Genomic DNA, 27,370 nt, shown 5'->3' with positions numbered 1-27,370 from the left:
TAAATAAAAACTTAAACAAATCGGACTTAGACTGGAGCTTTCTTATACCCTGGTTTCTGTATTGTCTAGTCAGGCCACCTAACACCAAAAAAAAAAAAAATCATTAAGGTTTTGTCAGCCATATACATCCCAGCTGTCTTTTTAGTCAGTTCAGGACTCAAAAATGCCCCCCATTTTTTGGTAAAGATTTTATTTTATTTTATTTTAAGTAATCTCTACACCCAACATGGGGCTCGAACTCACAACCCTGAGATCAAGAGTCCCGTGCTCTTCCAACTGAGCCAACCAGGCACCACAGGCTTCTTCTTCTTCTTCTTCTTCTTCTTCTTAATATTGATTGATTGTAATCTCCACACCCAACCTAGGGCTCCAACTCACAACTCCGTGATCAAGAGTCCTGTGTTCTTGCAACTGAGCCAGCCAGGCACCCCTCAAAAAGGCCTCTTAATTGAAAAGCAGCCCTGGCCCACTACCAGAATGCTCACGTATTACACTTTGTATCTGTATTAAAGATGCCAACAAAAGCTGGCCTCAAAGAAATTCCTTCCTCCAGAGCAAGAGACAATGCGTGAGATTTAAGAATGTGGGCCTTAGCATCTGGCAAATATTTACTCCTTTGAAACTCAGCTTGTTACTTGACATAAAGTAACCCAACATTTCTAAGTTTCATATATAAATATGTAAATATAAATCATATATAAATCAGGAAATGACAGGACCAGAACTCATGCACAAGAAGAACCTAGCGTGCAGAAGGCACTCAATAAATGCTTGATAGTGTAACTACTTCAGTCCTAGATCCGTGCACAACAAAATTGTGCATTGTAAACATTTACCATTGAGCAAACACCGATTATTAAGAATGTATGTTCAAATTCTAGAAAATATGCGTATCGGTGGTTACCGACCACGGAACAGGTACACATCAATACATGGTTACCTTCCAGTGTAAATATGTAGATTCGTTGCACTGGAATCATGCATCAAGTGAACCCACTAGGAGGGTCTTCGTGTTCTGAGATGTGGCACAGCCATTTCTTGAACAGATTATTGCACAGTAGCAAAAACTTCTGCATGTTTTGTGCTTTTCTTATGTATAATTATGCGAACTATTAAAAAAAAAAAAAATCCCTGGGATTTGTGGATGTGTGTGGGCGCACAACCTCAGATGGTTGTTGAATCTCGAAAGCCAGCCCAGCCTGTGAAGATTGGCCCTCCCCTCATCCCAGTCGAAGTGCAATCCTATCGTCGCAGGCCTGGCCGGGCTGGTGACTTTTCTCTGAACAGCCTTGAGAAAAGGGCCACTCGCGGTGCTAGGGACCCAGCTGGTGTCAGCCCCGCCCCTGCCCAGCCGAGCCAGCGGCAAGCGTCTCCGTGCCCCGCCTGGGCCCCGCCCCACTCGGGCCCCGCCCCCAACAGCGCGGCCTGCATCTCCCATGAGCCTCTTCGGCTGCCACTCTTCGGAAAGGAAGTGGCCTTCTGCACCCGGGCAGCAGTTAAAAGACGGATCGCGGCGGACAGGGGCTGCAGGGCGCCGGCGGGAGGCGGGACTTCCGCTCCTTCGGGTGTACGTCAGGCAGGAGGCGGAAGCGCAGCGGGGGCGGGAAGGTTGTAGAACCGCACGTTGGGCTCTGTTTGCAGGTCTCTAAGTGGTCGCGCCCCCTTTGAGAGAGCGATCCCAAGGCGAGGAGGGTCCTGGGCGCTTTATTGGCCCTGGTAAGTAGGACCGCCTGACGGCGCCGGGGGAGGGGAGTGTGTGGCCCCGGCGCTGATCTGCTGCTGCTGTCTTTGTTGCCATAGGGTAGCGGCCTCCCCAACTTCCTCACTTCCCTTTCTCTGGATGTTGTCGGCCGCAGCCGCCCAGCCTGCCCTCCACGCCCTCCAGCAAGGACCCTTTGAGACGCAGGTGCCGCCCTGTCTCATCCCTGCTTTATGTTTCCCTTCACTAGATGGCACTCTTTCCTCTCGTCCCAACCGGCTTGGCTCGCCCTGTGCTTCTGCCGCAGGAGCACGTAAGGATACTTTGTTCAAACCCAAAATGTGTTTGCCAGCCCTTGTACTTTGCCCGGGTTCCTCTAAAGGCATCCCTCATCACGCCAATAGAATCAGTTCCTCTCTGCTTCCGGAGCACTGTTTGCGCCTTTTAAAGAGCGCGTTTGTTAAACTTTTTAGTAAGGTTGTTTGAATGAGAGTATATTTTCCCTCTGGAACTGTGTGTTCCTTGAAGGGAGGAGTAGGGTCTTTGCTCATTTGCGATCTCCCCAAGGCCTAATACAAAACCCACAAAGTTGGAAACTAACAGCTCCAAGTATTCTTACTAGCTTTATGGGCTTGGGCACGGATCTCCCCATCTATAAAACGGTGATAAGTAAAAGAATTTCAAGCATCTTACGCAGTGTATGGGTGCAGAGTATGTACTTGATAAATTCTAGGCGTGTTTTCCTTTTTAGCTTTCAGTATACACAGTAGTTGCTGGATATATTTTTTAAGTGAATTTTTTTTTTTCTGTCTAGCAGTGATCGTATTGATGCTATCAATTGGTTGATACATTTGGTAGTGTTTGGTAAATACAACGTAATGGTGTATATTAAAGACAGCAGTGCTAAATGTTGGTATCAGCATCTGCAAGAGTAAACATTTAACGTTCTAATTAAATACTTGAGGGGCTTGCAGAATTTAAATTTGTGATTTAAGTCTGTGCGCTTTTCAGATGTGTATTTCTGAAGCGATGAAAAACTGAAAACATTTCATTGTAGGGAGGCTAGCTGTTCCTGACAGCTTTTAGTTTGTTACTAAAGTGTGATGCATTTTATATATGTGTACACATATTTTTTACAGGTGACTGTAAAGTGCTGACCAGTTGCCACTGAGCATAGTTGAAACAAAATAGGAAGATATGGCAGCAAACCCTTCAGGACAAGGTAATGCATGCTGGAACTTGTTATTACTAGGAACTTTTTCCCCCCTTTGATAAACGTGTTTTAATAGAAAAGTTAGGATAGGGCAGTTACTGTAGTCAGAATAAAAAATGAATAGCAAAGTAAAAACCCTGTATTTGAAGTAAGTCCAACATTGTGTCAGATATATAACATTCTTAATAGCTATTAATCCTACGTTTTGACGTGTGTTAAGATTATTCACAAACGGGGGCGCCTCGGTGGCTCAGATGGTTAAGCATCTGCCTTCGACTCAGGTCATGATCCCAGGGGTCCTAGGATTGAGCCCCACATCAGGTTCCCTGCTCATCGGGGAGTCTGCTTCTCCCTCTTCTTCTGCCCCTCCACTCTGCTCGTGCTCTCTCTCTTGCTCTGCTCTCTCTCTCAAATAAAAAAATAAAATTCTTAAAAAAAAAAAAAAGATTGGGGACCCCCTCAGGTGGCTCAGTCAGTTAAGCATCTGCCTTCGGCTCAGGTCATGATCCCAGAGTCCTGGGATCGAGTCCCACATCAGGCTCTTTGCTCAGCTCGGAGCCTGCTTCTCCCTCTGCCCCTCCCCCCTGCTCGTGCGCGCTCTGTCACTCTGACAAAATCTTAAAAATAATAAAATAAAATAAAAAGATTATTCACATTGTAAACCTTAGGCCCTCCTCTGACATCTGTGTTCTCTTCTATTTGAAATCAGAACCACTTTTAAAGAGTTATATTGTCACCAGGCAATATCCATGCCTTTATCTTCATTTGCTCTAGAAACTTTCATACACATTACCTCTGTTTAGAAGCTCTCTAAAGCACATCAGATCAGACACATCCTAGAGAAGTTTTTATTTAAAAGTAAGCTTTAAGAAATAAAATTTAATCTCAAGACAGTATTAAATCCCACTTTGGAAGTTATGTCCTGTTTCAAAACTTGAAGCAAACCTCTATTTCCTTTCCCTATCAACTCTAAACTCTTGTTTGACCCATATTTTTTTGTTACTTAACTCTGTTCTGATTTTTTTTTACCTTAGTTTTATCTTAACTTAAACCTCATATAAATGTAATCATAGAGTGTGTACTTGTTTGTGTCCAGCTTCTTTCACTCACTACACTGTGAGTTTCATCCATGTTGTGCCATATATCAATAGCTCCTTCTGTTTCTTGTGGAGTAGTGTTCTATTGTATGTATTTACCACCATTTTTAAAAAAATTCATTCTCCCATTCAGGAGCTTTGGGGTCATCTCAGTTTTGGCCATTGTGAATACAGCTGCTTTGAATATTAGTTTATAAGTCTTTTTGTAGATACGTGGATTAATAGCTGAGTATATTGTTAATGTTTTGAAAAGCTGCCAAACCTTTTCCCAAACTGGCTGTACCAATTTACATTCCTTCTGGCAACATGTGAAAATTCTGGGTGCTCTATATATAGTGTTATAGGTCGTCTTAATTTTAGCCATTTTAGTGGTAAAGTGACATCTCATTGTATTAACTTGCATTTCCCTGATGACAAATGTTGAGCTCTTTTTTTGTACCTACTGGCCATTGTAAATCTTTTTTCTTTTTTTACTTGTTTAAGTCTTTTGCTCATTTTTTTTAAAAATTGGTTTATTTTTATCATTAAGTTTTCTTTTTTTTAGAGTCTAGATACAGGTCCTTTGTCGCTGCTAATTGCATCATCTGGGTCATCTTGGAGTTGGTTTCTGTTGACTGCATTTTTTTTTGAGTGCGAATCACCTTTTTTTGGCTATACTTCGTGATTGGATATTATGACTAATATATTGTAGAGACTCTGGATTCTTTTGTATTGCTCTGAAATGTGATTTTTGTTCTAGCAAGTGCAAGCCTTCAACTCAACTCAAATTGCAAACTCTTGTCTTCCTTGTGTTGGGCAGTAGCTGAAATCTCTGCTCAGTCTTTTCAGCTTCCAACTGCTGCTTTATTGCTGGACCCCCTGGCAGGAAGCAGAAACATTGGGTGGATTGTATAGGCATGTTTGGGGCTTTATTCCTTCTACCTTTCCCTCTGGGGTTTCTCCCCTCGTTTTCTGGCTACTCTGCAAGCCTGAACTGTCCTCTGATAACTCAAAGCCAGTAAGGTGAGGCTGTCCCAACTGTTTGTGGATTGAAAAAAAGGTCACAAATTCCTGAATCTCTAGTTGCAGTTTCTGCCTGATTTTGGTCAGTCTCTAGTGCCTTCAAATAATGAATTTTTAATCTTTTGTCCAGAATTTATAATTATACTGTGGCAGGGTTCCGTCTAACCAAACTACTCTGCTACTACTGGAAGTTGGAAGTCTGCTGTTTTCATTATATATAAATCTATTTTAGTATATTAATAGCATTTAGGGCACACGAAAGGTTGCATGAGTTTTATGGTAGTATTGTAAAAAGCTAGCTATGCTGACAGTTGTAACTAGCTCATACCGTTCTGTTCTCTCAAATAACCATGTGTGATTTGTGTGCTCTATGGATTAATCACAGGTCAACATTCGCTTCTGACCTTTGATCTCTTCTTTTCATCAGGTTATCAGATGAAAAATAATTTAATTTGAACCAAAATGAAAACAGAGAGACATCTATTTTGGAAGGAAGATATGCTGCTAAAAATCACACAGTGCAGTCCAGATGAAAATAAATTTTAAGTTATCTGTTCTAATAGCACAATAATTGAGATTTACAATTTGCTGGTTATTTATGTATTTTTTTAGCATTTGCAATAAAACGCAATCATTTCTAGGGTTGCCTTTGATTGATCCATAATCATGTCTGCTGTGAAACATCCTCTAATCTAAACAGAAGTGAATTTAGATGAGCCTTTGGCCTCTGTTCTTTTGTCAGTGATTTTGTTGGTGTCCTGAGCTGGTATTAGGCACCAGCAGAGGGAGTCCATATCATGCTCTATAGACGCCCAGTGAAAATTTTAAAATTCTCATCTATTTGGATCTATTGCATTTTACTTTCTATATTAAATTATTTCTGTACTCTTTATATGTATAGGAACTACTTAATACAGAGATTGAATGCCAAGTGCCATAATTATCTTACAATGATTGCTGAAAGAACCATGACTTTAAAAAAAGTCCTGAACTGTACATTGCCATTTGTTAATGTCTCTGGTGTAGGAGACAGAATCCTGTGGTATTCGCTGAGCCCTCTAGCAGATCTAGCAGTCTGTCATACTGTGCTAGCAATCAGGACTGCTAAATTTCATAAGCTCTTGGCACACAGTCACTGAAGTCTCCTCCTTACCATCCATTGTATTATGGAACATTTGGTTGGTTCTTAATAACTACCTGATTGATAAGTAACATTTTGAGAATTTTAATATGTAGAGGCAGATTCTCAAATTGGAATTTGGCCAACGGACTATGTAAAAGAATCATTATTCGTAAATATCAAGGTCCTATGATCATGTGGTGGCACCTGATTTCAGACACACAGAAACCTAGTGAAATACTGAGTAAGAAATGTGAATTATTTTTTTTGATTCTTTTATTTTCTAGTTATCTTAAAATGTTTATAGTAATAACTATAAGCCCTGCAGATCAGGTGGTGGGAACTTTTGACTTGGGGGCCATTCTGGATGCTCTTAGCTGTGATTTCAGGGTGCTTTGTAGGAGTGGGGTGGCGTAGCTCTTGGGAGGTATCTTGCTTGGCCTCAGGCCCAAATACAAGTCTTACTCCAAACTATCTATGGTCCAGAAGAAAAGCAAGGTATGCTACCTCTCAATTAACATGTAAATTAAATGTAAATTAAAATTTACGCTGATGTGTAGAAATAATTTTTTTTTTTTTAAGATTTTATTTATTTATTTGACAGAGACACAGCGAGAGAGGGAACACAAGCAGGGGGAGTGGGAGAGGGAGAAGCAGGCCTCCCGTGGAGCAGGGAGCCCGATGCGGGGCTCGATCCCAGGACCCTGGGATCATGACCTGAGCCGAAGGCAGACGCTTAACGACTGAGCCACCCAGGCGCCCCTGTGTAAAAATAATTTAAAATTCTTGTGTTTGTACTTTTTTAAAGAGGAGAGTGTGGATGCAATTTGCGGTAGGTTTTTAAAGCTAGATTTCTTTTTGTCTCATTTTTAGCTGCAAAGGCAGAATACAGTATTTTTCTGATGTGCTAGGAATGATCTGTAGGCCCCAGGTTGAAATAGGAATTAAACTGAGTTGAGGCAGAATATGTCGTAAAGGAGCTTCAGATCTTGTGTATAGTTAGGAGAGAGCTTGAGATTCCCAGGCCCATTGAGACTGGCCTGGGAGGCCTGTCATGCGAGTGTAACCTAGAAAGCTGCATGCTGATCAGTTGTATTCTTTGTAATGAAACACTGTTCACTGAAAGTGAATTGGCAGAATGGGGCTGAGAAGAATCCAGTGATGTGAACTAACTAATGCAGAATGCTAGAGAATGACAATAAGAGTATTAAGCAACTACCATGTGGCGTGCTGCATGCTAGGTGTCTTACTTCTACTTTCTGTACCTCCTATAACCACCCTTCGAAGCTGTTACTGTTGTCTCTTCTGGTCCTGTCTAGTGAGATAATTTCCCAATATTAAATAGTAACTGGTAGTAGTGATATGAGAAGTCAGATTACTTCTCTACCCAGTACCCTGTTCATTGTTTTTCCATACTGCACTTTAGCCGAGGGATTAGAACATTCTAATTAAGAAAATTCTAATTCTAAGAAAAAAATTGGGAGCTCTAGAATAGGGGCAAAAGACTTCTTATTCTTAATCTTTGTATCTCTTCTGCACCTGTTATTAAGCAGAAAATCCTTGCAATGAAATGGGCTTGGGAGTTTATCTGTAAGAGGAAAAATGAGTGATGAGGAAAGGTTGGTTCAAGCAGAAGATAACTCATGTTCTTAGTTAGCCAGTCCTGAAGAAGGGAAACCTCAAATGGGTAGAGAAAGTGGCAGTAGATTACAAGGAGTAAGTCCTTGACGGAGCGAGAACTTGAAAACAGGGAGGTCACCTGAGCAGATATTAGGGTTCATTCCTTTCCTTTGATATGTATTTTCAGTAAAGTCCAAAAAGTAGCTAAGAGTTGAATAATTTCTAAGATTTTATTTATTTATTTATTTATTTGAGAGCGAGCACGAGGAGAGGGGCAGAGGGAGAGGGAGTACGCGGGGCTTGGTCCCGGGACCCTAAGATCATGACCTGAGCCGAAGGCAGATGCTTAACCGACTGAGCCACCTAGGTGCCCTGAGTTGAATAATTTTTCAATCTCTCCAGATACAAGAAGTGTTTGCCATTAACTAGATACCGAAAAAACTAATTGGTACTAATCAACTCACGTTAACTTAATAATGTTATATGCTTTTATTCTGCTAAGACTTAGACATCAAGCAGTCTCCTCTGGATGAGGTTTAAGCTTTAACCACTGAATACATATATTATTGGGGAATGTGGTAGGCAAAATGATCCCCTCCCCACACCCACCACCAAAGATGCCCACCTCATAATCCCCAGAACCTGTGACTATGTTACCTTCTCTGGCAGGAAGAACTTTGCACATGTGATTAAGGTTAAGGGCCTTGAGATGGGAAGATTATCCTGGATTATCCAGGTGGGCCCATTTTAATCTAGTGAGTCCTGAAAAGTAGCACATTTTTTCCCTAGCTATGGTCAGAGAAATGATGATAGAAGAAGGGTCAGAGAGATACAGTGTTGCTGGTTTTGAAGGCAGAGAAAGGGTACCATGATCCAAGGAACTCAGGCAGCTTCTAGAAACTAGAAAAGGCAAGGAAACAGATTGTTCACCAGAGGCTCCAGAAAGAAATGCAGCCCTTGATTTTAGCCCAGTAAGACCACTGAACTACAGAACTGTAAGATGATAGATTTGTGTTGTTTTAAGAGACTAAGTTTGTAGTAATTTGTTACAGCAGCAATAGAACAATAGAAATAATTCACCATTTAATTATATGAGCCAAAAATCTAGGAGCCATCCATGACACCTTCTTTGTCATTCCTTACTTAATCTTTACTCTGTCAGTGTCCTGTTGATTTAACTTCCTAAATAGCTCTTGGATATGTTCCTATCTTTCCATTCCCTGGGCCATAACAACTTTTGCCATCTCTAGCTTGTTCTACTGTCATAGTCTCCTGTTTCTTCTTGTCTAGTCTGTTCTCAACACTGCAGCTACAGTGCTTTTGTTACAGGGGAAGGTGTTATTTTCCGCCGACCCCTAATGAACTTATTTGTCCTTTAGATTTCAGTTCAGGCATTACTTTCTCTGGAAGCCTTCACTGCTCCCCCTACTCCCAGCCTAGGTCAAGTTTATTCAACATTGATTCCCACAGTAATGGATTGTTATAAATGCTTATAGAATTTTCTTTCTTTATTTCAGACTACTCATCTTAGATTCTAAGTATACATTCATTGCTGTAATTATTTGATCATCTCTATCCTCACTGGACTGTTTGAGAACCATGAGAGCTAGAATCATGTCCAGCTTTGGCTCATCATTGTATCCTTAGAACCTCTCTAGTGCCTGTATATGATGAACACACAATAAATATATGTTGATTCAGTAAATAACTTAAAACATGTTAAACTAATGGTGCCACAGTGACTTTCCTTTAATACTGAACAGGTACCTTAAGTATGATATGTTGATTTAATGTATAGTTGTAAAGAATATATAGCCTGTAGGATAACCACTTGAAAGGATTTGAGTAATATTTTAGAGTAATTTTCATTCTTTAGCTTTAGATTTTTTTTCCAATAAAAAGAATTCCAGTTAGTGCTTATTTAAGTGTGATAGAGCTATTCATGTAAAGTGATTATCAGCTGTTAGGTTTTAAATGCAATTTGATGTGATGCCAGTTCCTTGGGAATGTTTTTAGTGACAAAAAAAAATGTGTGGGAGTTATATGTTTCTATGAATGGATGTAGAAATGAAAATATATATGATTGTGAATGGAGATAGGGTTATAGTTCTAAAAGTAGAAGTAGTTTAGAGTGTGCTGCCTTATTCTAAGATAATTTTATTAGGAAAAAGGTTAATTATAAAGGAATATTAAGTACTATACATGAGATATATCTTTAACACTCTCATGCTTCTGAGAATGTAAAAGTTACATGTAACTATGATATGTGTAAAAGAATGTAAAAATCAAATGTTAAATTATGGCAAGAGATAGGTGAATGTTTAAAAAAAAACTCGCAGAGTGAGTTTAATAAAACAGTTAAATGTTATATATTGATGTCTTAGTTAGAGTTCGTTTGTATAAACCCTGAAGGTGGAGAATCTTACTATAGAACATTATACTTCGTATAACCAGATAGATTACCTAGTTTGTGCCTTAAGTTTCAAATTTGAAATAAGCTATTATTATCTCCTAAGTGCTATCTGTTGACTTTTATATACTTTTATAATGTAAATGTTTTGTGTAAAATAGACATGTAAAATAGTACTGTATTATTTTTTAAAAAATCAAGAAGGAAGCTTAGGTTTCAGGAACATTAGACAAGATCAGAAAATAAAAGCCTAAAAGATCTGACCATACCCTTTCTTTGGAAAGTAGCTTTTGTGGCTCTCAGCTGCCTGCAGATACACATTAATATCTAGAATATTATGCAAAAGATAATTTTGCTTGGTTATACTGTGGAAAAGGAGTTGAGAAGGGAGGTTATTTTAGCAGACATTTGGGACATAAAATTCACTGGACTCGATGATTGGTTAGCTGTGGGGAGTAAGAGGGAGGGGTTATAAGGATAAAACTCGGAGTTCTGGGTGTGAGTATGGGGCACTAAATGAGATACAGAGATAGGCATCATCCCATCTTTACTAGGGAGGGAAGGCTATGGGCTAGCCCACTCCGGTGACCCCTTGTTTAAATACTTTAATGAGTTCTTTAAAGTCCAAGGGGATCTCTGCATGGAGAAAAATACTCATCACTGCTCATAATTTGATTAATGGTGTATTAAGCCCACACTCATCTAATAAAGTAACTTCTAAAATAAAAAATTTTAAACATTTAGGATTGATTATAAACTTATTTTGTTAAATTCTCTATAGTAGTTTAAATTAGAATTATAAATAATATGACTGTAATACTTCACTTTGTAATGATTGCAAAACTTAGTACACTTAAATCTATTTTAAAATATTAATCCATGGGTTTAATTAATTAACTTACTCTTTCTGTACTTGTTTTTTTTATTTCTTCCTGGGGATATAATAATCTTCCCAGATTCTTATTTCTGTACTTTCCCAGGATTATAGTAATCTTTCTGTACCTTCCTAGGGTTACAGTAATCTTACCACTACCAAAACAAAACAAAATTTCAGGTAAGTCAAGATTTAGTGTTTTTTGATAAGTTTGATTCTCAGCCAAAACGCAAGATTTGGTTATGCCTTTAAAGATGATACAAAAGCTGTGTTGTTGTGCACTGGGTCCCTTCTATCATTAAACTTTACCTGCTGAGTTAATGGGATTTTTTAAGCTCACGCTTGTCTCATAGATTTTTAATTTCTTGCAGCCTGGAGTTAGTCCCTAAATGAAATACTTCCGTGTTTTGTTTTCGTTATGAATTGCCCTTTTCTGGTAGCTTTACTGCCAGGATTTAATGCATTTCATCTCCCAAGAGGTCAGGGATCATTAGGTCTTAAGAGTTAGCTCTCTTTAGGAATTTCACTAACTCATCCAGTTAGAACTCACAGTTTCTGCTTGGTCCTTGTGTGACATGGGTGCTCATCACCACTGGGGCTCCTGTTAAATGGTGTGTGTGTGTGTGTGTGTGTGTGAGAGAGAGAGAGAGAGAGAGAGAGAGAGAACCTGTGCTGAATCCACCTCTCTTGTTCTTGGTCCCAAACATGCTTTTTCTGGAACTGTTTGGCTTAGCCCCAGTTCCCTGTATCTACCCCTTCCTCGGTGTACCTAAACAAAAAAGTATGCAGCTATACTTTATAAACAGACATATACTTAATAGGAGAAACAAATCCCTAAATGTTAACACTAACCTAATTATTAACTGTGATTATTACAACTGACCTAATTATTAATTATAATAATTATTTTCACCCTTCTTTACAACTATATTTTTATGTATTTTAACTTTCCCTTTTGTATCTTATTATGGAGTCATGGCTTATCATAGATTTAATTTGTTCCATTTAGCTATAGTTATTATTCTCTTTTTAATGTTCCAAATGTGACAGCCTGGCTAACCTCAAATGCGCTTCTTTATTCTTTTTTTTTTAAGTATTTTATTTATTTGATAGAGAGTGAGAGAGAGAGAGCATAAATGAGGGGGACGGGCAGAGGGAGAGGAAGAAGCAGACTCCCCGCTAAGCAGGGAGCCCAGTATGGGGCTTGATCCCAGGACCCCGAGATCATGACCTGAGCCAAAAGCAGACGCTTAACCGATTGAGCCACCCAGGCGCCTGGCTTCTTTGTTCTTTCAGCACTACCCTGGATGTTTAAAAGAAAAAAAACCTTCTTGCTTTCTGACAACAAGATGTTCCAGGCACATCTTGATTTTTTTTTTTCTTGCCCTAAGACATGCAACTAGTACTCTTCCTAGAACTCTGGTTCCTTTTCACAGAGGACAGCCATTTAAAATAATATAGGTAAGCTTAAACACATTGAAGAACATTGGAAAGCTCAGTTGTGCTTGTATTTATCTGAACATTATTTATCAAATTATCTTCATATAGTCTTTTTAATGCTTTGTACATACAATTTCTATCTATATACAATTTCTTTACTGATAGTGACCCTAAAATATTATTTGTGAACAAATTAATCTTGAGAGAAATGGGTATTTCCATAAACAGCACACCAGTACTTTTGAGTGTGGTTATTTATTTTGCTCATCACATAATTTAGACACTGTTGATTTTTTTTTAAAGATTTTATTTATTTATTTGTCAGAGAGAGCGAGCACACAAGCATGAGGAGTGGCAGGCAAAGGGAGAAGCAGACTCCCCGCGAGCAAGGAGCCCGATGTGGGGCTCGATCCCAGGACCCTGGGATCATGACCTGAGCTGAAGGCAGATGTTTAACTGACTGAGCCACCCAGGTGTCCCACCACTATCAGATTTTATATCTACAGTGTCTCTAAATTCCTACAAAGATGGAACTACGTAATTATCTTCTAAGGATGCATTAGCCTCTTCTGAGAAGTGGAAAAAAGTCTTGTCCTATAGTTAGAAATACACCTAATGGTGTAACTTGCTTTTTATATATGCATCTTCATATATACAAATGGGAGAGTGCTACTTTCCCTTGGAAAGCATTCTTCACTTTACAGAGAACTCACTTTGGGCTTTGTTTTCTAGCCTTTTATCTTTCCATTTGTTTTTTTCTAAATTAGGGATCAAACTCAAATGCCCACAGGCATATAAACAAGTCTGATAAGGGCTGTAATAAGCTAGAGAGTGCCCAGTGTCTTTTTTTTTTTTTTTTAAAGATTTTATTTATTTATTTGACAGAGAGATAGCGAGAGCAGGAACACAAGCAGGGGGAGTGGGAGAGCGAGAAGCAGGCTTCCTGCCGAACAGGGAGCCCGATGTGGGACTCGATCCCAGGACCCTGGGATCATGACCTGAGCCCAAGGCAGACGCTTAACGACTGAGCCACCCAGGCGCCCGCCCAGTGTCTTTTTAATGTGATGAAACAGTGATGATTATTTCTTCATTCTAGTTAATTTTTACCATGGGGATATCCATATCCCTTGTTGCCAGTGCTTGAGATGTTTCAAGAGAAGCAAGAAATCTGAGGATTTTGTTTACATTCTCTCAGTGTTTACATGTTGGCATTTAACTCAGATTTTAATTAATTAATTTCAGAGAGAGCACGGTGGGGGGGGGGCAGAGGGAGAGAATCTCAAGCAGACTCCCCACTGAGTGTGATGCTGAAAATGTGAGGCTCGATCTTGTGACCCTGAGATCATGACCTGAGCCGAAATCAAAAGGATTCTTAACCAACTGAGCCATCCAGGTGCCCCTAATTCAGATTATAAAACCTAGTTGGGTTGCTGCTTCTGGGCCAGGACTTTGCATCCTCTGCTCTAGATCTTATAAAATTTGAAGATCAAAATCAGGCCCAGTATTAAGTAGTTGATGAAGGACACACATTTTTGTGCCCCATCTGTTAAGCTCCATTTCTTTCTCAGAATTGCTGTGTAATCCATTGCAGTTCTTTGACTTGTCCCTTGAAAAGACTGTCACTTCTGAAGGAAAGCAGTTGACAACGAAAAAGAAATATTGTTTGGATGTGAGCATGTCTGTTGCTGTTTTCCTCCTGAAAACCTTGGTGATTATAGTTCTTTAAAACTAAGTCTTCAAAATCCTCAGTCAGTATTCTGCTTTGCATCCATCATGGGCTATGCTGGTAAAGTCACTGGGAAGCGGTAGGAAAACGGTGTAACCATCTAGGGGAACTATTCGCTAGTGGGTTCATTATCTTCTTAGAGAATAGAATTTGCTTGCTGGGTTTTTAGATGGCCTGGGTCTATAAAAATAGCTCTAAAATGTTTTTATCTTTCTCTCTCTCTCTGTCTCTCCTCCCCCCACCCCTTTTTTTAGGTTTTCAAAACAAAAACAGGGTTGCAATCTTGGCAGAACTGGACAAAGAGAAAAGAAAATTACTAATGCAGAACCAATCTTCAACTAATCATCCTGGAGCAAGGTATTGAAGAATAATGTGGTTTTCATATTCAGTGATATAAAAAAGATCTTGGACAAAATACCTCAAGTTGGTTGGCAGACGTTTGTCTCTGTAATGTTGCAATTTACATGTTTTGTTTCTTTAAGTTAGATTTGAAAAAATTAGATGAAGTGATTAGATCTTAAATATTCTAATTCTAATTAGAATATTTAATGGTCCCCAGAGCCTACTTTTAAAAAAAGAAAAGGGTTTTGTATGGTTTTTGTTTGTTGCTGAAATTATTGTCAGCGTCCCCCTTTTTAAGCATTCTGCAAAGCAGGTAAAATGTAGAGGGCTTCATCTTTATTGTGTTCAGTTTCTGCCTCCTTCCATCGCATTTAGCCACCGCCCTGGCCTTGCCCCCTCTTTCAGCCAGACCTCCTGAAAGTGCTGTCTGTCCTCACCTTTACTTTCTCACTCACTGACTCCTCAGCGCACTTCAATCTCACTCGAGATCCACTCTCCCCTTCCTAAGAGGAGGTGCTTGCCTCGGTCACCTGCAGCCTCGTGGTAGCTAAATCGGGTGGGCCGAGGGCCTTCTCTTATTAGACGTCTTAGTGTTGTTTGACACCACTGATCACTCTGTCCTTCTTGAAATACTCTCTTTCCTCGGCTTCCACTGGCTCTGTGCCACACGGTCTTGGTTTCTTTTGCAGACGCATCTCCGCTGCCTGTGTCGTGAATGTCCGTGCCCTTCAGAGTCCGGTCCTACAGCCAGTTTCCTGTCCTCACACAGCTTTTCACTGGCCAGTTGCCTCCACTTCCACAACCTGTTATTTATGTGCCGATAAGTTTTATCTCGTCTTTTCTCCCACGTCCCAAATTGCCTCTTGGGTAGCTCCATCCTCATGTCCCTTAGGCATTTCAAACTTAGTGTGGCCCAAGCTGAACTCCTCTTCCCTTCCCGTGCTCTCACTCACTACTTACTATCCTTGGGTTCCTTGTCTTGGCGAATGGCACCGATCTACTAGTCCTCAGAAGTGTGGACTTCATCTGTTATTCCCTTTCATGTAACATGCCTCCGATCTGCCTATTTTTCTTCATGGCTACTGATGCCACCCTCGTCCTGGCCACTTCCATTCCGATAGCTGCTTCCTCACTGAACTTCCTGTAGTCTTCAGTCCTCCTGAATATATTTAGCAGTTGTGTCGGTTAGGATGTTTTAATCTGGAAGTAACAGAAAACCAAGAAAATTGGCATACACGCTAGGATGGATGTTTCCCAGGAGGGTGAAGAGCCGGTGGTTCCGGAGTGGCTTCATGTAGTGGCCAGCGGGGTGAGCCGTGCTCCGGCCTCCCTCCAGCCTTCCTTTCTGCCTTTCTCTGTGGGCCAGCAGCTCCCTCATGTTCCAGATAGGACTGCCATAGTCTCAGCCTCACCCCACACTGAGCCAGCTACAGAGGCCGAAGCCAGAAAGGTTCCTGTCCTACATTTCTCTTGTAAGAGTGCGGAGAATGTTCTCAGAAGCCTCCCAGCAGACTGCCCGTCAAGCCTAGCTGCCCAGAATTGTGTATCTTTCTCTTGCTTAAACTAGGAACCAACAAAGGGAATGGGAATGGCATTGTCTTACACCGATCATCCCCTGAGGGATGAGCCTGGCCAGCCCTGAAGCATGGTACCACCAATACTTGAATGAAGTTTGGATTCCATTAGCAAGGAAATAGGGAGATAAACAGTTGTCGACGACGAGGTGACCAGCACAGTCTGCCTAGCGTGGTCTTTCTGAGCCCTCATGTGGTACTTGTGATCATGTCACTCCTCTGCTTTATTAAACTCTCTGGGAATCTCTCTTTACTGTGAGGATAAGGTCTACATTTCTTAATTTATTTCACAGGGCACCTGCCTTTCTCTCCCCCCCTGTCATTTTCTGCCAACCCACTTCACCCCTTTCCAACCCTGACCTCCAGTCCTGTCAAGCTCCTGATTTCTTCAGACACGCCAAGCTCTTTATCCCTGGGCTTTTTGCCTGCTGTACCTCCTGCCTGAAACATTCAGTGCTTCTGTTTTCATCATAAATGCAACCTTAAGATAGACTGGAGTACCTCAAATCAGTTTGAAAGCAGGGGACCATAGATCACCCAAAAAATAATAAAAAACAGAGGTAATTTGAAGCCCCAGTAAAATAACATAAGCTTTTCTTCATATAAATTAATATAAACCGTGGGAGAAGGAAAAAAAGACATTCTGGGAGGCCTTTTTTGTTGTTTTTAAATCCCTATAAAGAATATATAATGGAAAATGCGATTCAGAAGTACGGGAGTTTCTTCTGCCGTAAACAGCCAAGTAACTGAGATTCCCGTTTTAGCATTGCACTCTCGAGAGCCTCGCTTAATAAGGACTTCCGGGATCATGCTGAGCAGCAGCATATTGCAGCCCAACAAAAGGCGGCTTTGCAGGTGAGCAAAGTAGAAGTGACGCTCGGGCCTCTGGAGCGTTCCCGGGTCTTGGAGGCCAGCACAGTCCCTGGTTTGTATTTCAGTGGAGCAGTATCAACAAAAACGTTCCACACACAACTGCAGTGGTTTTCTGATGTTCGGTCATCAGGCCGAGGATTGGAAGGACCCATACGGCAGTAATGAAAGCATCCTCTGTGGTTTGACACGGTCATCAGTGAGTCGGGACTGTCCTTGGCAAGGGGTTGCTTGCGTACAAGGATATTTGGACGGACAGAAGGATCTTACAAGCTGAACCGGCTAGTTTAATAGTACATACATATATTTTTTCAAATTTGTCATGCTGTTACACTCCTTGATAATCTTACTGGTTTACTGTTGTTTGGATTCTCTTTTTAATAGTCAGCATACCTGTTGCACTGGAAATGATAATCCATCAGTTTAAAAAATACTGTTCTTCATAGTAATAAACAGTTTTAGTATCACAGCGATCTTGGATTGTTTAACTGACATTCCCAGAGACCTTGAATAAGCCATCATTACCTATGTTGTTAAAACTTTGAATCTCAGAATTGGAAGAGGCATGAAAGATCATCTCACATAAGGCAACCTAAAAACAGTCTTCCTTTCTCTAGTGACAGAGGGAGGTCGCTGGTGGTTTTCTGTTACTTACATTTCAACATTCTCTACAAAATGTTGGGATCTTAATCACCAGTAATCAGCTCCCTTGCCCACCCCACTCCCTTCCCAACTACTGCCTTCTTTCTCAAGCTCCTGCTTTGTTGATCAGAGGCAGATTTGGGGGGTCTTTGTTGCAAGTTTCCCCACTCCAGGGAACAAAGTAATTCATGTCTTTGACTCATTATTGACTTTAGAGAATCACAGAGGACAGAGTGGGTCTGACAAATGAGTGCCTGGTGCAGCTTGTTAATATAAATTCTTTATTACTGTCCATCTCCTGTGTATTTAAACAAAATTAGCAGCAGAACTGATTTTTAAAATAAATTTGGTCTTAAACACTCAGATAGGATAAGTAATTTTAATGCCTTGGTTGAAAAATTGTGATTTCTAATAGCTTAATTGCCTTTTGCTTTTTTTAACTCTTCCCTAGCACGCACATGCACACTCATCTGGATACTTCATAACTCAAGACTCTGCTTTTGGGAATCTTATTCTTCCCGTCTTACCTCGCCTTGACCCAGAATGAAGAAAAGATTTGTAACAAAAGTGACTGGAATATCAGATGCCAAAGCTACTATCATTTAGTGCTTTACAAACTGTGACTTTCAGAATTTTGGTGAACTTTTATACTTTCATTGCTTCTTTAAAAGAAAGGCATGTGTACATCAGAGCAGAAGAGGAGGGGTCTCCGGGAGGATGAGAGTCTTGGGAGCTGTATTATCTGAGGAACTGATGATGCTACTTGTGACTGTTTGGAACACAGTTTGATTTTTTGAACCCAAATCAAAATTGAATGGTCACATAAATTCACCCCTACCCCCACCTCCCCAACTAGGTGGATTGAGTATATCATTGTCCACAGTAGACTCTCATGAACCATTTATAGTACTTAACTTCAAAGAAATGAGGGTGCTTTTAAAAACGTGAACCAATAGGCTTAAATAAGTTACATTCATATTTGCTGTTTGTAGAATTGCTGTCAGTGTACCTTTTGTGTTTATAGTCAACTTGTCATCCTGAAATACTCTTTAACTCATGACCAACTCCCTTATTATCCGTTTTCAAAGAAAATCTAAGACTAAGTTACCAGTCTTAAACATCTTTTATAAACCTATGCTACTATAAATTATGTGACTAAATGCAATTAAAAACAATGATAAGAAATGTGATTTTAAAATTTGTACATGCTCTTATTATTTAGTGTTACTACACATGTAGTGTGCCCACGTTTTATTTATCTAATTAAAAACAGATGCAAGTTGAGCCCCTTTTTAATTACTCTAAGGAGTCAGGTTAAGCAAGTTTCTCAATATGACACATCTTGAACAGAATTTGGGGTGCTTATTTGAGCATGCAGTCCCTCCTACCTTACCCCAGTCCTAGAGAATTAGAATTTCTAATTCAAAACAAAGTCTGAAAAACCTGGGTAAGGAATTCAGTTTTCTTTATATCTGTATATCTATTTGTATCATAGATATATAAACTCATAGATTTCTTTGTCCCTGAAACTTAGCTAAAATTAGCTAAATTCTATGTGGGTTTTTTTTTTAAACCTTTAATAGGATTGAAATTATATTTTATACTATATTACAGATACAGTACTTTATATAACTACTTGTAATTGACCTCATATTAGCCTTGAGTCCCCATCATCTCTGGTGGTAGGATGAAATTTAAACTTAAAATTCCAGTTTGGGTCAATATTTAATTGAAGTTCATCTCCTTTTTCAAAGAGTTTCTTTCCTTCCTTCCCTAGATATTTGCACCAGCTGCACAGCCCTAGGTTAACCCAAACTAATTAAAGCAGGAATGGAGAATTCTAGACTTGGCTGTGCCATTTAGAGTCTTTCTCTTGAGAATTTGAACTGATTTTCTGCATTTGGGTGAGGTAGAGCCATTCCCATCGTAACGGTCGCTATTATAGCTGTTACAAAGGGGCCCTTACTCCCTGCTGCTGAGGAGGTCCCCAGGGGCCTCTGGCTCCTGTCCTGCCCCAGGTCCATCCAGCACTTCCTTGGGTCTTCTACGGTGGCCCTCATTTTCTTGAATTCTTTTGACCGTGTCAGTTCCGTGCAACACATGACCAACTGGCATGGTTCTAAATCTATCTACTGATGCTAAGGAGAGAAACAATTTGGATTGTATACTTTTTATACTATTGAAGCCTCTACCTAATGTGTGACTTTTATAACCTAGGTAAAGAGATCTTTTTTCAGTGGTATCTTTTCTAAAGTGGTATCTTTCCTTTTAAATAGATGTTGTTAAATCCTGCAGTCCTGGCTAGGAAACACTTCCTCCCACCCCTCTCCTGTGAGTCCCTTACAAATTCAGGTCAATTCCATATGTGTTTGTGAATATGCACTCTGTAAAGCACCGGAGTATGGAGGGGGGGGGGGGGAAGGTGAGAAAAATGAGACCTGCTATGAAGGAGGTCACATGGAGAGGAGCCTGTTGTGGGACAGCAGAAATGATAAAGGAAGGCCGAGTGCAGCCCGCCACAGAAGAGGCCCCCAGAGCACATCGCAGTCTAGATAGGCCTGGGAGGATTGGTAGGATTTCACCTGGAAAGGCAGGAAGAGCTGCTTCAGGCAAAGGTCAAGGTCTCACAATCAAAGAGAAGGAGGGATTAAGGCCGATGGGAGGACTGCAGAGGACAAAGGGAAAAGCAGCACACTAGTCAGAAGCCCTGAGGTGAAGCTGGGAGGAGGGGGAAAAGGGGGTAACTCATTTCACCTCTCTCGGCATGTCTCTCCGTCTCGCCTGTAAAGTAGGAACAGCACACGGCCTACTTTATAAATTGTCTAGACCAGTATTTCTCGAAGTGCAGGCTCAGCCTGTTACTGAAATGAGAAGCCAACTAACTTAATGGTTTAATGGAGTGTGGCCAGCATTTTTTTTTTTTTTTTGAAAAATAGGAAACATGAGAGTGCATGGCATGTTGTAATAGGTTTTGTTTCATGAATCTTCTGTTTCTGTGTGTTTGTGTGTTTTACTTATTTTGTTTGTTGTATGTTGTACCAGTATGTAAGGTCTTTGAGGCAATATTTTTTGTTTCCTTCCCTCCTTTCCTTTTTGTTCATAAGTGTATTTTGCTTAGACTAGTATTTGGCATATAGAAGGTGACCAGTACCTGCTTATTGAAGGAATGAATGAATGAGTATATGTGACCTCTGGGTCATGATGGAAAGGGTATTTGTTATTTTTTTTTACTCTGAGTCATGGCAAAAAAAAAGTTGTGAAAGCCATTGCTCAATAATAGAGATGATGGGGCACCTGGGTGGCTCAGTTGGTTAAGCGTCCGACTCTTGGTTTCAGCTCAGGTCATGGTCTCAGGGTTGTGAGATCGAGCCCTGTGTTGGGCTCTGTACTCAGCATGGAATCTGCTTGCAATTCTCTCTCACCCTCTCTAAAAAATATATATATAAATAAAATAATAATAATACAGATGACAGTGCTTTGTATGATTCTGAAATTAAAACTGAAATGACTCAGTAATTTCAAAGAGAGATTCTGTTTCCCCTGAGCAATCTGTAAAATGTCTCATTAAGTTGTCTCAGTTCTTTCCTTCACTTTGGCAGTAGAAACTCAGCCTTTCTATGAGCTGAAGGCCCACTGCGGCAAGGCTTTTGGCAAATACGGTCACACCGAGGACAGAAGATCAGCCCTGAGAGCGTCAGGTCCCTGGGGCGGCGCCACTACACTGCGGGTGTCCCGCCAGCCGGCTCGAGTCCCAGCGGAACACCAGCTCAGCGGCGCTTACGGAATGCTGTTCTCCTTCCCCTCTGTATGCACGGCGGACACAACAGTTTTAAATTGAGCAAATACAGCACGAGGAGGAGGAGGAGGAGGAGAACTTCATTGTCCTCAACCTGAGAATCTAGAGCGGCTGAGACAAGCCCACTAGTAGATAACACTGGTTGCCCTTTATTAGTGAGAGGATGGGCCTGGATAGACCAGGGAAGCCTACAACAGAATAAGCATCTGAGGGGCGCCTGGCTGGCTCAGTCGGTGGAGCGTAGGATCTTCATCTCGGAGTCATGAGGGCAAGCCCCACACTGGGTGTACAGATTACTTAAACAGATCCTTATTTAAAAAAGAAGAAGAAGCATTGGAACTCAGCTTCCGAGAGAAGAGGGTCTCAGCCAGGAAAGCTAGGACAACAGTGAAAGCAAAGGAAAAGCCTGCACAAAGGCAGAGCAGACGGGCCATCGTGAAGCACCAAAAGTCCAACTTGGCTGGACTCGTGTGGATAGATTTGGATAAATTTGTATACTGTGATAATCAGAAATGAGGCCAAAGGCGCCAAGATGCTCGTCTTTCCAGAGAAGCTAAGGCCGCTTCATCCAGCGACCAGCACGGGGCCCGGGCCTGGCAGCACCACGGCCTCCGTCTCGGCGCTCGCCTGTGTCTGCTGGGCCCTCCTCCTGCGCAACCATGAGCTGATAGGCCGAGGACGAGATCGATGCCCTCGTTAAAGCAGCGGGGGTCGGCGCTAAACCTTTCTGGCCCGGCTTGCTTGCAGAGGTCCTGGCCAAAGTCTACATCGGAGCCTCGGCTGCAGTGCAGGGGCTGAGGGACCCGCCCGGCAGCTGGTGCTGCGCCAGCAGGAGGCCCCGCGCCCTCCAGCCCTGCTGCCCAGCTGAGGAGAAGAAAGTGGAAGCAAGAATCCGAGGAGTCTGCTGACGACGTGGGCTTTGATCTTTTTGACTAAACCTCTTCTGTAACCTGTTCAATAAAAAGCCGAACCCCCTTTTTTGGGGATATATATTTTAAAATTCATTCAAGTAATCTCTATACCCAACGTGGGGCTCATTTGGTTTGGGTTAAGGCGGCGGGGGAGCATGCCGATCCGGGTAATTTTTGGTACAGCCAGTGTCCAGCACTTGGCATTTTACAGACCGCAGGAATGGGTTCAGATTGGACATGTTAACCAAATTCAACCCAAATGAGACTCCAGGAGACACTTGCTGGGCTTATGGCAAAGACATGTTCTCACCTGCAAGAATGCTAACAAAAGGGAGTCTTTCTCTCTAGATGTGTAAAAGGAAATACCAATGTTTATATTTATATATAATTTATATTTACATAGTGACCGGGAGATGGAACCAGTCTTAGAATGAAACCACTACCATAAAAGGGGCAGCAGAGAAATATAAAGAAACTGGGCCCTTGATGACATCACTGGGTTGCTGAGTCAGACAATCCCTAAAATATGCTACCTTTCTCTGGAATTTCCAGGTATGGGAGGTAATCTTTATTTTTGTTTAAGCCAATTTAAAGTCCGTGTTCTGTCACTTGCCACCTAAGTTCTCTAATAGGAGCTGCACTGACTTGGTGGCCCACGTGTTAGCCGCACACCGCACAGCTAGGCAGTGGGGAAGCAGGACGCAAACCCGAGTCTCTCCTCAGGCCCGCACAGCGCCGCCTCTGCTACCTCATGCCCGTCTTCATGGTCACCGAAGCCAGTGGCCCATGCATTCCCTCCCTTGCAGTTCAGTCCCCTGCCCTGCACCTGCTGACCTACACCCTTCCATGCCATGTCCCTTCTCGATTACCCTGCCGTGATCTCTGGAATTTATTTCAACCACCAAAATACGTATCTATGCTTTCCATCTGTTTCTCAGTCCTCCTTTGTCTCCCTCCCCATCTCACTGATACCTGGCTTTCTCTTGAGGTCTGCAGGGGTCTTGTGCCTCAGGAGGAAGCAGCTCAGGGGCTCACACCTTGGCTGTAGGTCCAGCTAGTTTCTGGCTTACTCGTTGTTAGAACTCTAAAATACTGTTTTAACGTCATTTTAAAATTCACTTCTTGGGGCGCCTGGGTGGCTCAGACGCTTAACGACTGAGGGTCGTTAACGATCCCAGGGTCCTGAGATCCAGCCCCACGTTGGGTTCCCTTCTCGGCGGGAAGCCTGCTTCTCCCTCTCCCTCTGCTTGTGTTCCCTCTCTCAAATAAATAAATAAAATCTTAAAAAAAAAAAAATTCACTTCTTAAAACCAAGAAACAGACTCTTAACTATGGAGAACAAACTGCTGGTTACCAGAAGGGAGGTGGGTGGGGAGATGGGTTAAACAGGTGATAGGGATTAAGGAGGGCCCTTGTGATGAGCACCGGGTGATGTATGGAAGTGTTGAATTACTACATTGCACACCTGCAACAAATACTACATTGTATGTTAACTGGAATTTAAATATAAACTTAAATTCACTTGTTAAAAACACATGTCCCCTCCCGCCTTAAAAAATTCATGCCATGCCAGTGTCCTTGACAATATGTCTGGGCGCTCCCTCACAGTCCTTAAGGGCCTTGACTCCTACTTCACAGTCTTCGTCTCCTCTGCGTTTTGCATTTTTCGGCTGTTATCCTGAGGACATCGACGGCCTCCTCAGGATGAACTAACACCTCAGTCCACTTGGTCAAAACCAGTTGTCAGCCTTCATCTCTAGTCTCACGTGGAACTCTCGGCGGCATTTACCACACTGACACACCCTCGTTCTTAAAATGCTATCTGCATCTGACGTCAGCCACACCTCACTCTCCTGGGTTTTCCTCCTACTTATTAGTTGTTTATTCTCAGTCTCATTTGCTGGCTTCTCCTTCAAATGCAAAATGTTGGAATATCCTGGAGATCAGCCTTTCCATCTCTTTTCTACCTAGAGTTATTCCCTGGGTAAGCTTATCCAGTACCATGACCTTAATGGTGATTATCTTCTGATTACGTCCAAACTGCCATCCCCAGCCCTGATCGCTCCCTTTGTGGTGCTTGGTCTCCAGAGATGGCTGCCGAGGATTCCTCCCATCCCCACAGGCATAGGCCGCTGTTCTCCTCAAAAGGTGGAGTCTGTTTCCTCTGGCCCCGTGACTTGTTCTGACCAACAGGATATAGCAGAAGAGATGCTAAGTCAGTTTGGATCTACCCTTTAGGAGGCCTGACAGCTGTACTCCAGGAACCAATAGTGCACAGTATGTTAACTAAAATTAAAAAAAAAAAAAACGAAAAAGGGCTGACAGCTTATGCTCTAATCCCCTGGGGAGAAGCTAGCCACTGTGTAAGAAGTCAGTTCTGTGACGGCCGTGCTGCAAGCTAACCACACGGGGGGGTCCAAGGGGGAGCACTGAGGCGCCAGGCCAGCTGCCAGCTGAATGCAGCCTCGTGAGTGACCCCAACTGATGCCACATAGAGCAGGACTGTCCAGCGTAGCCCAGTCAACCCACAGAATTGTTAAGAAATAATAAATTGGGCGCCTGGGTGGCTCAGTTGGTTGAGCGACTGCCTTCGGCTCAGGTCATGATCCTGGAGTCCCAGGATCGAGTCCCGCATCGGGCTCCTTGCTCAGCAGGGAGCCTGCTTCTCCCTCTGACCCTCCCCCCTCTCATGTGCTCTCTCTCATTCTCTCTCTCTCAAATAAATAAATAAAATCTTAAAAAAAAAATTGTTGCTGTTTCAAACTTCCATGTTTTGGGGTATTTTATTAGGCAGCAAAAGAGAACTGAAACACCCTTGATCTCCAAACTCCCATATCCATTGTCAACATGACATCTCCACTTGGAAGTCTAACAGGCATCCAAACTTAACATGTCCAAAGTCGGTCTCTTGACATCTCACCTGCCCAACATACTCTTCCCCTACCGTTACGATCTCAGTAAATGGACATTTGCACAGCCACAAACAGAGGAGTCATTCCAGACTCCTTTTTCACACTCCTCTTGCAATCTTATCAGCTCTAGCCTCAGAATCTATCCAGAATCCCATGAATTTTTGCCAGTTCCACTGCTATCATCTTGTTCCAAGCCACCATTGTGATTTACCTAGACAACCGCAATAGCCTTCCAACTGATCTTCCTCTTTCCACATTTGCCCCCTACCCTCCACTTCATCCCATAGCTGAGACCATTCAGTACAGCAGCCAGAGGGATGCTTGTAAAATATAAGTGTGGCACTTGAAAATATGCTCAGCATCATTCCAAATGATGGTCCAGCAATCATTAAGAAAATGCAAATCAAAACCCACAGCGAGGGGCGCCTGGGTGGCTCAGTCGGTGAAATGTCTGCCTTTGGCTCAGGTCATGATCCCAGGGTCCTGGGATCGAGCCCCATGTTGGGCTCCCTGCTTGGTGGGAAGCCTGCTTCTCCCTCTCCCACTCCCCCCAGCTTGTGTTCCCTCTCTCGCTGTCTCTCTCTGTCAAGTAAATAAACAAAATCTTTAAAAACAAAAACAAAAAAACCCACAGCGAGACCACACCACACCCACTAGGATGGCTACTATCAAAAACAAAAGCAAGTGTTGGTGGTGAGGATGTGGAGAAATCAGAACCCTTGTGCACTCTTGGTGGGAATGTAAAATGGTGCTGCTGGTGTGGAAAACGGTATGGCAGTTCTTCACAATATCGAATATAGAATTACCATTTGATAAGCAATTCCTTCTCTGGGCATATACCCCAAAGAACTGAAAGCAGGGACTCCAACAGATATCTGTACACCCATGTTCATAGCAGCATTATTCACAACAGCCAAAAGATGGAAATTACCCAAATATCCATCAGTGGGTGAATGGATTAAACAAAAGGTAGTATATACATATAATGGAGTATTATTTGGCCATCAAAACAATGAAATTCTGGTACATGCTACAGCATAGATGAACCTTGAAGTCATTATGCTAAGTGAAATAAGCCAGACACAAAAGGACAAATGTGTGATTCCACTAATATGAGGTAGCTAGAGTAGTCAGATTCATAGACACACAAAGTAACAGTGGCTGCCAGAGGGAAGGGAAATGATGAGTTATTGTTTGATGGGTACAGAGTTACAGAACAGAGAATGAAAAAGTTCTGGAAGTGGATAGTTGTGATGGTTGCACAACCATGTGAATGCACTTCAGGTCACCAAACTGTAACACAAATGTCTAAAATGGTTGATTTTATGCATATGTTACCACAATACGTTTTTAAAAATATAAGTAGGATCAGGTCATTTTTCTTCTCTGATGAGTTTCCATTTCACTAAAAGTCAAAATCTTTACAATGGATTACAAATACACAAAATATTGTCAAATGAGTCTAATTGTTGGAACAAAAAGAATTTAGCTGAAAACAAAGGGAAGTTTTCCCCCCTTGAATCTTAATGTACTCTCGCTTTCCCCCTTGGAGTTATTAAGTACTTCTATTGTGAGGCCATGATCAAAATGATAATTGGAATTTGAGCCAAAAGTATATGTGGTTCTATCTCATTGGAGAACCAGTAGGTCTGAATGATAATGAATGTCAGTCCCCGATCCAGAGCAATATCCTTGTTCTGTGCATCTTTGGTTAGGCAAACCAGCCTGGTCCATCAAACAAAAAATAGCTTGACCAGAGATGCTCAGCTGTTCCACTCTTTGGGAAAGTGATGATGTTTTTTTAGCCCCTGCTGTCTGCCTTCATGTCAAGCAAAAGCAACTTTGAAGAGAGAGTCCTCTGGATACCTTTGGGGCTTCAGGACCTTTGCACTTGCTATGCCCTCTACCTGACATGCTCTTCTTCTTCCTTATACCCATGTAGCTTGCTCCCTCAATAGCTTCCAGTCTTTACTTAAATGTCAGCTTTTCAATGATGCCTTCTTTGACCACTATTTAAAATTTCATCTCCCCCCCCAGTACAACCTTGCTTAATTCTTCTCTGTGGCTCTTAGCACCTTATAAAATAGAATGTAATTTACTTCCTTGTTTATTGTCTGCCTTG

General features: G+C 41.8%; 1 protein-coding gene across 8 annotated transcripts; it reads left to right on the top strand.

The window, feature by feature from the left end:
* Nucleotides 1-1,558: 1,558 nt before the first annotated feature.
* Nucleotides 1,559-22,425, top strand: INIP (INTS3 and NABP interacting protein). 8 transcript variants are annotated; one of them, XM_064580057.1, is made up of 8 exons: nucleotides 1,559-1,716; nucleotides 1,801-1,906; nucleotides 2,839-2,921; nucleotides 9,269-9,514; nucleotides 11,172-11,215; nucleotides 14,456-14,558; nucleotides 16,882-16,972; nucleotides 18,081-22,425. In XM_064580057.1, exons 6-8 carry the CDS (start codon nucleotides 14,521-14,523, stop codon nucleotides 18,174-18,176), a joined length of 225 nt encoding a protein of 74 aa, XP_064436127.1. In that variant the 5' UTR covers nucleotides 1,559-1,716; nucleotides 1,801-1,906; nucleotides 2,839-2,921; nucleotides 9,269-9,514; nucleotides 11,172-11,215; nucleotides 14,456-14,520; the 3' UTR covers nucleotides 18,177-22,425. The 8 variants fall into 8 exon arrangements, with proteins under 8 accessions (XP_064436127.1, XP_064436126.1, XP_064436129.1 ...); XM_064580056.1 differs by lacking the exon at nucleotides 9,269-9,514; XM_064580059.1 differs by lacking the exons at nucleotides 1,801-1,906; nucleotides 9,269-9,514.
* The last annotated feature ends 4,945 nt before the right edge of the window (nucleotides 22,426-27,370 follow it).

This window comes from Mirounga angustirostris, unplaced genomic scaffold (assembly GCF_029215605.1).
Source record: "Mirounga angustirostris isolate CCGP_5_RB_7025 unplaced genomic scaffold, mMirAng1.0.hap1 SCAF_15, whole genome shotgun sequence".
NCBI lineage: Eukaryota > Metazoa > Chordata > Mammalia > Carnivora > Phocidae > Mirounga > Mirounga angustirostris.
This window is presented reverse-complemented; position numbering and strand designations above follow the sequence as displayed.

Excerpts from the sequence above, each read along its gene's own strand:
- INIP (XM_045882943.3), top strand. The coding sequence starts at position 2,897 with ATGGCAGCAAACCCTTCAGGACAAG. Across the intron at positions 14,559-16,881 it reads ACTAATCATCCTGGAGCAAG|CATTGCACTCTCGAGAGCCT; the intron begins GTATTGAAGAAT and ends TTCCCGTTTTAG. Across the intron at positions 16,973-18,080 it reads AACAAAAGGCGGCTTTGCAG|CACGCACATGCACACTCATC; the intron begins GTGAGCAAAGTA and ends ACTCTTCCCTAG.